This window comes from Solanum lycopersicum, chromosome 1 (assembly GCF_036512215.1).
Source record: "Solanum lycopersicum chromosome 1, SLM_r2.1".
Taxonomy (NCBI): domain Eukaryota; kingdom Viridiplantae; phylum Streptophyta; class Magnoliopsida; order Solanales; family Solanaceae; genus Solanum; species Solanum lycopersicum.
In genome coordinates, this window is record NC_090800.1 from 32,609,776 (window position 1) to 32,623,377 (window position 13,602).

Here is a 13,602-nt window from a genome sequence, read left to right on the forward strand (position 1 = left end):
TGGAACCTTGTACACCACTGCAGGGTGTATAAACATGGCCGCTGTTGCTGAAGGTGCTTCCGGTTCATGTCTGTGGCATAATAGACTTGGACACATGAGTACTAAAGGAATGAAGATGCTGGTTGCAAAAGGAGCATTAGAGGGTCTGAAGTCTGTTGATATGGGTCTGTGCGAGAGTTCTGTTATGGGCAAACAGAAAAGAGTAAGATTCACAAAGACTCCTAGAGAGCCAACGAAAGTACGGTTGGAAACGGTCCATACAGATGTTTGGGGACCATCTCCAGTATCATCACTTGGAGGATCCAGATTTTATATTACCCTCATTGATGATTTCAGCAGGAAGGTATGGGTTTACTTCTTGAAACATAAATCAAATGTGTTTGCAACTTTCAAGAAGTGGAAAGCTGAAGTTGAGAATCAGACCGGTTTGAAAGTCAAATGCCTAAGGTCTGACAATGGAGGAGAGTATGACAAATCAGAGTACAAGGCATTCTGTGCAGCTGAGGGAATCAGATTGATGAGAATTGTTCCTGGAAAGGCAAGGCAGAATGGAATTGCTGAGAGGATGAACAGAACATTGAATGAGCGTGCAAGGAGTATGAGGATACACTGTGGGCTGCCCAAAACACTTTGGGCGGATGCTGTGAGCACAGCTGCATACTTGATCAACAGGGGACCATCAATTCCTTTAGGGTTTAAGATTCCAGATGAGGTGTGGACAAGAAATGAACTCAAGTACTCACACTTGAGAACTTTTGGTTGCACTGCTTATGTTCATCTTGATCCAGAAAAAAGAGACAAGCTTGATGCCAAGGCTGTGAAGTGTTACTTCATAGGATATTGTTCTGATTTGTTTGGTTACAGATTTTGGGATGACAAAAACAGAAAGATCCTGAGACATTGTGACGTGACATTTGATGGGTCTGTCCTGTACAAGGACAGAGAGCAGAAGGTTCTAGAGATTACAAAGCAAGTGGGAGTTGAGGCTGACTTGGAGAAGATAGAGGTGCAAACAACCCGACAGACATGTTGACGAAATGTGTTGATGTTGGAAAACTGAGGTTATGTAAAACCTCGGTTGGTCTTCTATAGTTGTTGCTACAGATGTTGCGGTGCGGTAAAGATGTTGATGATGAAGAGATTTTTTTTTGAGAATGTATTTTTTGGATGACTGAGTCAGTGTCCAAGTGGGAGAATTGTTAGGTAGTGGAGCCTGATTAATTTTAAGTTTTCCTATTTATTCTCTATTTTAGGTTTTCCTATTTATTCTCTATTTTAGGTTTCCCTATTTAATCTCTGTAACCAAAGATACTCTCATTTTATTAATATAAATATACCTCACCGCCGTGGAAGTTAACTCACGGGGTGTTACCACGAAATGTTGGATTTTCTCTTTCTCTCTCTAGATCTCTCATCTCTTTCTCTTGAAAGTTCTTATGTTCTTCATTCATCTAGTGTGTGTCCGTGAATTCGATCCTAACAGGTGGGTGGGGCTCAAGAATTAGGAAAAAAATTAAAATTGAATTTTTTTTAAAAAATGTTGTTTTTCCAAAAACAAATGTAATTTGAAATTGGTGGAGAGTTTTGAAAAATGTTTTCCTTAATTTTTGAAAGGAAGTCATTTTTCTTAATTTAGACGAAAATGAGTTTATTTGAAAAACATTTTTCAAAACTTTTGTTCCAACTAAACATGAGAAAATTGAAATTTCCTTTCATACCAAACACACTCTTAATCTAAACATTTAAGCCCCAACTCATTCAAAGAGAAAATTGTAATTGAGAAGGTAGAAGTAACCACATAAGTACGCTATTGTTGTTTACGAACATATTCAAAGAAGCAGAACCTATTCGTTTTTCTGTATTTCAAATTTCAATTAAGCAATGGTTCTTTCTTTTCCATACTGTATGGAAAACTTAGCAATTTTATAGAAAGAAAAGACGCTATTACAGAAAAAATAAGAGGAAGCTTATGTATGTTATTATACAGATATGAAACTTGTGGTACAATGAGTTATCGTACTTTCAGGTTAACATGTAGAACCCCTGTAACATTTAATAGTTTTTTTTCATGACGAGAAACAACTTTTATTTCTTCTTTTGTCACTTCAAGCCAAGGATGATACAAACGGTTGTTACCTCATTTCCTTTGTCAAATAAGTTTTAAAGGACCCATAAAATCACAACACACTGATCTTTATAGAGAAAGAATAGCAAATTCTGGCCATCATCAAAAAAAGAAGAAAAAAGAATTGCATCTCTGGGATATAAATCTTTCATATTGGTTTACGGAATGCGCACACACAAAAAGATTAAGGACAATGCAATGCATTTAAGGGCATAAATGATCTGTATACCAGGGCAGACTAAAAAGGCAAAAAACTTAGATATCAAGAAATCATGTTAATAAAGTTGGAACTGTATCATACCTCCAACAAGAAAACACGTGGAAGAGAATTGATGGTATCTTTAAACATAGAACGAAATATATTTTGACAAAAGCTTTTTGAGGTTTTGGTTCCTCTGTGATGATAACATAAATACGAATTTAGTAAAGACTCATTCTTGGGATACAGTTGCTAGAATGTCAAAAGGAGAGCAAAGGTTCACAGTTTCCAACTAAGTGAAAATAATAAATAAGCTAACAACCTTTTCACCTAGTAGAACTTGAGAAAATCATTCAATACCAACCTACCATGGAACCACAAACCATTGAAATACAAGGAATGCAAAAGGAGGTAGATGATAGATAGTTGTGACTTACTTCCCACCATCTCCATGACTCCTCAAAAGCGCAAAGAAGTTCGGTAGACATAATCCAGCAACTTATAATAGTCACACAGTCATTCTAAGAAAAATCGTCTCCCAGATTTCTTTTTCTTTTAGATAATGCAAAATTAAATACATTAACAAAGCGCAAATAAGGTGCTGCAACAATACATACAACAGAGTACAAAGATCAACTTATTTCTCAGCTACGAAGAAACGTTTCACTTTTAAAACAAGAATTGGATCACTATGCCGGATCAAAGCTTAAAAGTCATTAGCCCTGAAACTTCACAGATGGAGACATTAAAACTATGCACAACTTTTACATAGAAGAATGTCCCATTATTTTCAATTTGGTAATAAACATTTTCACATGCTAGAAGAAGAATTACATGTCAAGTGGAAAAGCTCAACGTTAAATCCCTTCTGAGGTTTTTGCGCGTCTACTCTAACCACTACCTAATAATATCCTTTTTAGTTAATAGATTTAAAGTAAAAAAATGTCCGATATATATATAGTTACATTTAGTATAAGAAAACCAAAAAATTCATTCTCAAGAGTTGATTAACTATAATGCAACTAATGTTCCGGATTAAAGTACCTCCTCCATCACACGTCTTATATGCCAATACAGGAAGAAAATTTAAGAGGTTTACTCTATAAGACATTATAATTTCCTAGAAGTATCATTTGAATATGATCATTTATCTTGAAAGTATTAATACATTGGTAAGCTCTTATTATTTATTGTAGAGTCACACTAGAGAATCGAACAAATAGTCTCGCTTCAACATTGATTGTTTCATCATATGGTATCTCATTCCATACAATAACAAGATGGGGTTTGGGAGAGTAGAGTGTTAGCAAACTTAACACAGAATTAAAGATGGTTTCTGATAGACCCTCAGCTCAAGGAAAAACAAAGCAAAGAATCCCGGAAGTAGAAGAAATACAAATCAACATTTAATTTCACTGTAATAAACACCAGTGGTAGAAATATGGCTATAATATATCCAAAATTCAAACACATAATTTACTGTTATTATAATATCAAAAAATAGTTAGTCAAAAAAACAAATTTCCTAGATGATGAAGCTATACGACTTATCTGTACTTCCTGGATGTCAACACTTGGTTTTTTTCAAACTAATTGAAATTAGATGACAACATAAATGGAAGATAGTAACAGCACAATACGATAACAGGACAAGAAACTAGCCATAGTAATATTTTGTAGAGAGAATATATAGTTGTTGGTAAAAAGGGTTTTTTCAGAAGAGTCAAATTTCATAGAAACAGATTTCTTGCCCAAATAAATAGAGTAAATTCATTGAATTTGAGATTTGGGTTTAGAAATAGGAAAAGGAGGCAAGCGCAGGAGAGCTTCCTCAGTCTCAATTGGGTCTGATCTGAGTATCTACAAACATAAACAAACAAAGCAAGGATGGTTAATTGGGAAGGAAGTTAACAGAGAAGCTATTGAATGAAATGGAGAATCACTTACTGGGTCTTGAAGAAGTGGCTTTGTGTCATCTTTTGCGGGTCTGAAAGGGGGTTTTGTTATCTTCTTCACTTCGCCTTTCCCATTCTTGTTAGATTCCTCGCCTCCCTCCATAGCCTTTTTACTCTTACGCCCCACTATCGTTTCTAAATCACAAACAAAGAGCTTGTTCAGTTGTTTTTACCTCCCTGAGTTTATGATTTTCACGACTTCAAATATGAGTTCCGAGTTAAAACCGAAAATTCTCAAAGTTTAACTTAAAAGGTGTCTATGTCTAATTGTCATAATTTTATTTTTATAGTCAAATTATGAAAATTTAATTCAGATATTTTAAAATATACTTTTTAATATATTGATGTGTTAAAAATTACAATTTATAAGATTTTTCATACGATTTTTGAATATTTAAATGTTTTGTCGAAATTATCGAATTAATGTAATCTAATTTAACTTTAAAATTTATTCGAGTTGACTTTCAAAACGTAACATAACAAATAAAAATAGACAAAGAGATAAACGATAAAATATCAAATTAATATAATCTAATTTAGCTTTAAAAATCAGTCAAATTAATTTTTTAAAAACATAACGTAAACGGTATGATTTTTTCCTCTTCTTTTTAGATGCCCAAGATGGGCCTTTAATTATTAATGATAAACAACAACAAAAACGGGGAAAATATGCGGCTAATCAAATTTATACTATTTAATTACTCATCATAGTTGTAGTTTGCTACAATTACCACTCGCGATTAACAGTATACATTAATTACGTGTGCTGACTTTGAGTTTGTTTAATTAGTCACATTTGTATATGTATAATTCGTCAGGATATACAAATACATATGTATAATATACAATTATTTAAGGAAATATTATATATGATGACAAATTAATATATCAACTTAAATAATATAACTATACTTTGATTTAATTGTGCCATGTAGCAAACTATTTGTCCTCCATCAAACTCTCGCTTGCCACTCTCCCTCTCTCGCTCGCTCCCTCTCACTTTTATACAATTACATGTGTATAAAATATATTTTTGTATGTATAAAGCGAGAAAAGTTGTGAATATACATATATTTTCGTCCCCTCTCTCCTCTCTCCCACATTTCGCTCGTCACCCTCGCCTCTAACGCTTATACAAACAGAAACGAAATAATTGTGTTTTTGTTTGTATAAAGTAAGAGGAAAATGTATATACACTTACAAATACATATATTTTCGTCCTATACACTTATAATTATACAATATAAATATTCCTCTGCCTAATTTTCTTATGACTTTCTCTCTTTCTCGATTTATATATACACAAATTATACAATTTATTTTTGTGTTTGCTATATGTAAAAGTTACCCATTATTTAACTTATATACATATACAATTCACCTCTCTAGCTCGCCTCTCTCCTCCCTCTCCCAATATCGTTTGCCATTTATATAAATGTATATATATAATATATAATTATATACGATTATATATATATATATATATAATTCACCTCTCTCCCACTCTCTGCCCTCTCTCGATCTCGCTCGCTTCTCTACTCTCTACTTTCTCTCCCAATCTTTCTTGTCATATATACAAATGCATATGTATAATATACAATTATCTAACCAATATACATATACAATTCATCTTTCTCCCACTGTTTTCCCCCTACCTCTCGCCTCTCTCCTAGTCTCGCTCGCCCCTCTCCTCCATATAATATATAGCTATAAATTGTAATTATCAAACTATAATTATGGAGAGTAATTAATTATTTTTAAGTGGTTATAAATAAAAGTTAAAAAAAAAATTACAAATGGTTCAGCTCAAAAGTGTCCAATCCCGAATAGCAAGGTGTGTGGCTCTATGCACCGATAGTTGCACCTAATTAGTAAATTGTCCAATTAATCCACACATAAAATATGAAAAAATTTATAAAGATTGTGAATGTAAATATTATAAAATATATTAAAGGTTTTTAGTAAAAATTGTGAATAATATTATAAAGTACAATTATTATTACCATATTAAAGTTTTTTAGTAAATAATAATAATAGTGAGAACATAGGACAAGTGTTTTTAAATGATTAATACAGGTTGTCATAGAGTTAGAAGGTCTTCGAATTGACTTAAAAGTTAGTTAAAATCTACTTTAGAGTCAGTTTTTGACTTTTGAAAGTGTTTCACAGAAATAAAAATGACTTAAAATAAATTACGAAGTGTTAGATAAGATTTAAAATAAGTTTAAATGACTTAAAATAAGTTCAAAATAAAAAATAGGTTTTCCCCTACTTTTTATTTTTGACTTAAAAATCATTTCAATTTGGCATTTTATGTTTGACTTAAAAATTATTTTTTTAAGCCAATGAAAACAGGCTATTACTTGTTTTTTTGAGATCAATATGACCAGACATCGTTGAAACATTTAAAAAAACCTTCAAAGTTTAAAATTGGAGAGAAAGTAACATTTCTTTAGTAGTGTTATTTTTTTACATCACTCACTTTTGTAAATAAATTTGACCAACAAAATAGAAAAAATAATCAACATAAAAAAAGACACTGATAGTCTTTCCTCTTGAGGTTATGACTGTAAATGATGAACACCATTTAAGTACAATTTCATAAAAAAAGACTCTGATAGTCTTTTCTCTTGAGGTTATGACTGTAAATGATGAACACCATTTAAGTACAATTTTTCTCTTAATTATTCATACTTGAAATATAGAATGTACATGACACTAATAATAATTACTATAAATATTTTAATATTTTATCTTTATACATAATGTTATATATCGTTAAAAATAGTATTGCTTAATTAATATTTGAGTTATAAGGCTATTAGAGAGGTAATTTTACAAATGAACGTCGACATTTTTATGAGTAGGGGTGGGCATAAACACCGAAAAACCGAAACACCGAACCGAACCGAATTTTTTTAGAATTTCGGTTTCGGTATTTCGGTTTTCGGTATTCGGTTTAATTTTTTGTATTTTTCGGTATTTCGGTTCGGTTTTCGGTACATATTACTTTGGAATTCGGTATTTCGGTTTAAACCGAAATTTTATGCTATAATTTAATAATTTATAAATTATATTATATTAATTAATAATTATTAATATTAAATATTTTTTTAAAAAAAAAAAGTAAAAAACCCTAATACCCTACTTTTGACTCTTTCTCTTTCTACCAGACTTTTTCAATTCACCCCTCATCTTCTTGACTTCTTCCTCTTCATTTCTCTCTTCCTCTTCTACTCCAAGTCTCCAACCACTCTTGTCTTCCCTGAAGCACCGCCAGGCGCCAGCCACAACAAGGGAAGCAGCAGCCAGCCGCAGCCAGCAGCACAGCAGCAACCAGCTGCCGCCCGCCAGCAGCACAGCAGCAGCCAGCCGCAGACAACAGCAGCCAGCCGCCAGCCGCGACAACACTCAGCAGCAGCCAGCCGCCGGACGTGCAGCAGTCAGCAGTCAGCCAGCCGCCGGACGTGCAGCAGTCAGCCAGCCGCCGGACGAATTAAACAGGCCCATTAAAAAACCGAACCGAATTAATAAAAACCGAAACGAATTAACAAAAACCGAACCGAATCGAAATATTTCGGTTCGGTATTCGGTACGCAATTTATAAAAACCGAAAATCGAAAAAACCGAAAAAAACCGAACCGAACCGAAAAACCGAATGCCCACCCCTATTTATGAGTAGAATGTTATGGAGACAAAAAACCAAAAATTAGTTCTTAATAAAATTAGGCCGTTACAGAGAAATATTGTTATAGTTACGAATGATGGTCAAATAGAGATTTGGGTGTATGTCAAATACTTAGCTTGACCAATTCTTTGTCTTAGATATATATATATTTCAATAGCATAATTTAATGTTAATATATGAACAAAATCACCTACGGAAGAAAATATTTTATTTCTTTAAGTTTCTTTCTTCTCTTTGTAAATTGTAGTCTTTTTTTTTATGTCGCATACAAGTCATATAATTGATGTCTAATGAAAGTATCTAATATATTATAGAAGTAGTATATTGATATAAAACGTAAACTATTTCAATTAAAAAAATTATAGATGAATAATATTTGATTAATTTGATTTAAGATCATTTTATGGTCAATTACTATTATTTTTTTATCTATTTTATATGGCCTAGCAATGAATGTATCTTGTGATATAATATTTTCTCTGATTAAATTAACACAAAATTATAGGAAATTCATACTTAAAATTTTTCATAGTCAGTATTCAACATAAAAAAAATATTTATGTAACAATTCATAGCTAATGAAAAAGGAAGACAAAAATATTTGTCCATGCTATATTCCTTTTGATTGAAATCTCTTGTCTCCAACACTTTACCTTCTCCATTCACTTTACTTACATATCTATTTAAGAGTAATTATATATGCATACGCGCGCACACACACACATATACCTAAGGCCCGCATGTGGCGCCACCAGAAAGAAGGATTCTCTTTTAATTTATTTCTTTCCAAAATTAGTTTTTCTCTTTCATGAAAAATTGTGATTTTTAGGAAAAGTTGTTACTTTTATTAAAAGTTATGACTTAAATAAAAAAGGTGTAACTTTTATGAAAGACTGTAACTTTTTTAAAAGGTTGTGACCTTTCCGAAGAATTGTGATTTTTTCCAAAGAGTTGTGACCTTTCCGATAAGACACAATAAGCATTAGTTCACATCACCCTTTTGTCTATAAATAAAGGGATTTCCTGTCATTTTAAACCAGCGAAAATTCTGAACTACTTCTTCCTCTGCACAATTAAATATTTGTATACTTTAATTAAACATGCTTCTAAACAACACATAATTGTGAAAGGTCTTTATACTAAGTGTGTGAACATACAAATAGGCAAAGTTATGATAACAAAGTTTTAATTATGAGAGGGAAAAAATTATAACATGGATGCAAACTTTAATGTTGAATTGATTTTAAGTGAGCAACAATTTCTGATATAAAAGATTTTACTTTATTTCCAAGTAGCAAAGGAATAATCCCACATGCATATATATGGAAAAAAACAAGCAAATTTAATTATTAAGCATAAAATACTATTTAAGAGAGCAACTTTTATTTATTCACGGAAGAAAATTAAATTTTAGAACAAGAATATATTTATAATTGATGTTGAAAATTATTCTAAGTAAGTGACTAGTTTGTTTTAATGCATAAAATTATTTTTTTAGAACATTGATGGACTTACAAATTGGTTATTAATGTTAAAAATTTATTTTTTAGGCAGAAATTAATTATAATGCATTAATAGCAGATTTTAGATGCAAAAAGGTTAATTATGATGCAGAAAAATATCAACTATTATTTTTTTGCAGATTTTTCTAGGCAAATTAGTATGAAATTTTTTTAGGAAGAAACACAAAATAATAATGCATGCAGAAAATTGTTCTTTCACAAAGAGCTGAAAGAATTGACATATTATCTAGTTTTGAAACACATATAAGAAATAAAAAGGGTAAACCATAATCATAGACATATTGCCACACATAGGGAGAAATGATAGGAAATAAATTGGATGCTTCCCGTTTTGTATCCGACACATAACAAATGACAATTATGCAGAAGCGAAATTTAAAAATAATAGAGGGCTGACCAATAGTAAAATGCTAATTAAGAATACTAACCGATTAAGCAAAAAAGAATGATAGCAATAAAAACAAATTGATCCAACTTTTACTCGAACAAAAGAAAAGTAGCAAGGTAGCAGAGAAGAGACCTTGAATATTTTATTGGAATGTTATTTTATTTTGAAAATAGCACGAGAGCAATGAAAGAGTTAAGAAGCATAGCTCTTGTGTTAAGAGAGAGTGAACGAATAATGAGAGAAACTTGTTGTGAAAAGTCAGAATGAGTTTCGTTCTCAGAGAATGAGAGGGGGTCTAATTATATAGCAAAGAGGGGGGAACAAATAAGGAAAAGAAATATTTAAAGGAATTAAAATAAATATTCTATTTTCCTTATTCAAAAGGAGATCCAAAATAAATAATATTCAAAATATACCATTATTAAAAATAAATGAGTAAGAATGAAAGTTAGGAAGATAATATTATTTTTCTTAAATAAAGAAGAGCCCAAAAAAAAAACAGATTTTAGAATTATATTTTATTACCACATATAAACTAACTAAGGGTGAAACAAAAAAAAATTTAAATAAAGAATAGCCAAAAAAATATTTTTTACAATATACCAATCAGTTTAAATTCTTATTATCTAAGCAAATCAAATAAGGATATTCATTATATCACTAATTTACACAAATTGACAGAATTTAAGAAAATGAATAATTAAGGAGTCAATTGAATATTTTCCTTACTTCCAAGGAGCTAAAATCAGATTATAAAATTACTATTATTGTTCTACCAAATATGAGCCACCAAATAAGACAAAGGAGATAAATAAAGTTGTCATAAACAAACAAATAAGAATTGATCAAACCAAATATTAATGCAAATGAGGGATTGATTATTTTTCTAAATAAAAGAGCATGAAACAACTATTTTTTAAGTGAGTTAATATTTTTTCCAAGAAAAAACAAGTAAGAAATTTGCTAATTTTACCAAATGTCCTAAAACTTAACTTAAGCATATTATAACATGTACGAAAAGTAATAGAATAACATACTTACAATTAGTAACATTCATGAAAATCAAATATATCCAAATAAACATTGATCCTTTATCGATAATCTACACTATAATTAATCAAGCTAGATTTACAAATTAACAATTAAGGGAAACAATATGCAAGGATTGAAAATTATTGGTTGATTCCAAACCAGCTTAGTGAACTAGACAGTAGAAAATTAACACAACTACAAAAATCAAATAATTATCAACACGAAGAATTTAAGTATACGGATCAACGCGTATTTCAAACATCATAAGTTATAATAAACATATTAGAATAATAGGAACATATGATCAAACTCAAAAACTAAAAAAGAGTTAGACAGACGAAGTAATAATTAATTTAAAAATACCAAAGACGGATTTGTTGAGACCCATCACATGACCCAAGGCTCGGATATCGCCGGAGCTTGATGGTGGAGTCATTGCCGGAGTTTGCTACTGCCTGCTAGTGGTGGCTTGTTGCCGGCTGTCGCTGGTCAATGGAAGGTTCTGATGTTTGCTAGTCGGAGCAGTTGAATGGGGGAGAGGAGAGGGGAGAAAATAGGAAGAAGGAAGGCGGTGGTGGCTGCGCCTGGATCTTCGCTGGTTGCTGCTGCCCACCGGTTGCCGGACTGCCTGGCGGCTGCCACCAGCAGCCTTCGACGGAAAAAAAGGGGGAAGAGAGAGGGAGAGGAGGAGCAACGGGGAAGAGGAACGAAGGAAAGAGGAAGAAACGCGGGGGAGAGAGAGGGGCGGAGAGGAAGGCGAGGGGAGAGAGTCCACCGACGATTGGTGGCTTTCGCCGTAAAGAATGGGGAGAAAGAGAGAGGGGGGCTGGCGGCTGCAGGAGAGGGGAGGGAGAAGAGTGAAATTTTTGGGATTAGGCTATTTTAAGGTTAGAATAGATAGCTTAAATATGGACCATTGATTTAATAAGAGATGGAGGGTTAGGATTCGATCTAGGATTTAATTTTAAGGGTGAATGGATGAGATTAAACGATGACATTTAAAAATTAGATTTGGTTGTATATGGAATGCTAAAATTGTAATAAAATCGGCTAGAATTGAAAGAAAGAGGATGGTTATAATTGAAATACAATTTGAATTGGAGCGGCTAGAATTGAAAGGAAATAGAATAGAATGGGTAAAAATTTAAATTATTTTGAGGAAAATGTAGGATTACTGTTTAACTAAATACTACATTTTAAAAAATAATTCTTTTATATGAAAAAATCACTTAAGTTTTAAGACATTCGAAATTCATCAATAACTTTAAAATATTTTAGTAATGTTTACAATAATTTTATAAAGTAAACAAACTAAAATATATAATTTTCAAGCAAAATTGATTAAAATTCTAAACTTTAAATAAATTTTAAAATACATATTTAATAAAAAAATGGTTAAAGGTCGGTTAAAATTGAGTGTTAACAGTTGCCCCTTGGTTGATTGAGAATGAAGAATGAATTTTTAGGCAACCAACGTTGACTTAGTAGCCGATTCTGTCCGACCGACAAGAGATTTCGGTGGGATCAATTGAAGCGATGTAGAGTTGAAAAAGAGTACGACCGAGACTTTGGTATTAAGCTGCCTACATATCTCTTGTTATATGAGAATTAGGTAGTGTGTAGTTTTAAATTCAAGAGCAAACGAAACTCTTAATTGAAACAGTGGTTAGATATTCGAAAGGCATGATATCGACTTGAATGGATAAGAATAGAGTAGCGAAAAGAGATAGATAGAGACACAAGAAGGGCATGATAGCAAAGCGAGAATAGAGAGATTCCAACTTTGAGTAAGGTTCATATAAAAAAGAGCAATACAAGTAGAAGAATTGATAGGGCCTTTATTGCGAAGATGTAAACATGATAATTTTAACTGAGGGGGCGATTGATCACACCTACAAATTCTTATATGACTAGATAAAATTTAAACTTATAAATAGATAAAACATGACCAACATGGTAACATATGAGTTCTCAAAAAGGTCAAGAGGTGATAAGAAGCATATCTACTTTGACATGCCTTGTTAGACTTTGACTTCACTTCTTGAAGAGTTGTGACCCATCTCCAAAGGATAATGTCAACCACCAATAGATCGTATAGTATAAAGACATAATAATATAGAGGAAAATGTCTGATTATAAGGTGGATGAGCCTAAGCATCCTAAACATCCAATTGTAAAGGCGGAAGAGACTAAATGTCAAAATAGTAGGTCACAGTAGCGAGTTGAGTCTGATAAAATCTCCAAAATATCCTGAATAGTAGCCTGAGTAGCCGAACGATAATGTGAGTAGCTATGAATTTGACAGTCTTCATTTGTAAGCATGAAGGCGACTGTTAAAAAGGTGGTCGATTTTGTCTGTAATCAGCACATCTACAACTTGTAATATAACTTAAATAAAGTGATTAGAGCAGATATATCATAATAAGCGGTAAATGTAAACATGATGCAATTCCCATGTCGACCATGAATGTTTGCATTAAGACTATGAAAAAATGATGTCTTAGGCTATGATGTCTAGGGCCATAATGCAAAATATATCTCAAGTCATGAAAATGTTGTCCGTGGACCATGAAGAATGATGCCCTTAGACTATGGCACCTTCGGATCATGATAGACAGAAATTAAATCCTTAGGTCATGATATGATGTCTGAGGCCATAAGGATGATGCCTTTAGAAAATCATGCCTTAGGA

The 13,602-nt window shown here is 32.1% G+C and overlaps 1 protein-coding gene across 1 annotated transcript; it reads right to left on the reverse strand.

Annotated features, from left to right (window-relative positions):
• Positions 1–3,786: 3,786 nt before the first annotated feature.
• Positions 3,787–4,512, reverse strand: LOC101253610 (uncharacterized). The gene is made up of 2 exons (XM_010317918.4): positions 4,272–4,512; positions 3,787–4,184 (listed from the first exon to the last, which is right to left on the reverse strand). Exons 1-2 carry the CDS (start codon positions 4,380–4,382, stop codon positions 4,095–4,097), a joined length of 201 nt encoding a protein of 66 aa, XP_010316220.1. The 5' UTR covers positions 4,383–4,512; the 3' UTR covers positions 3,787–4,094.
• Between the last annotated feature and the right edge of the window lie 9,090 nt (positions 4,513–13,602).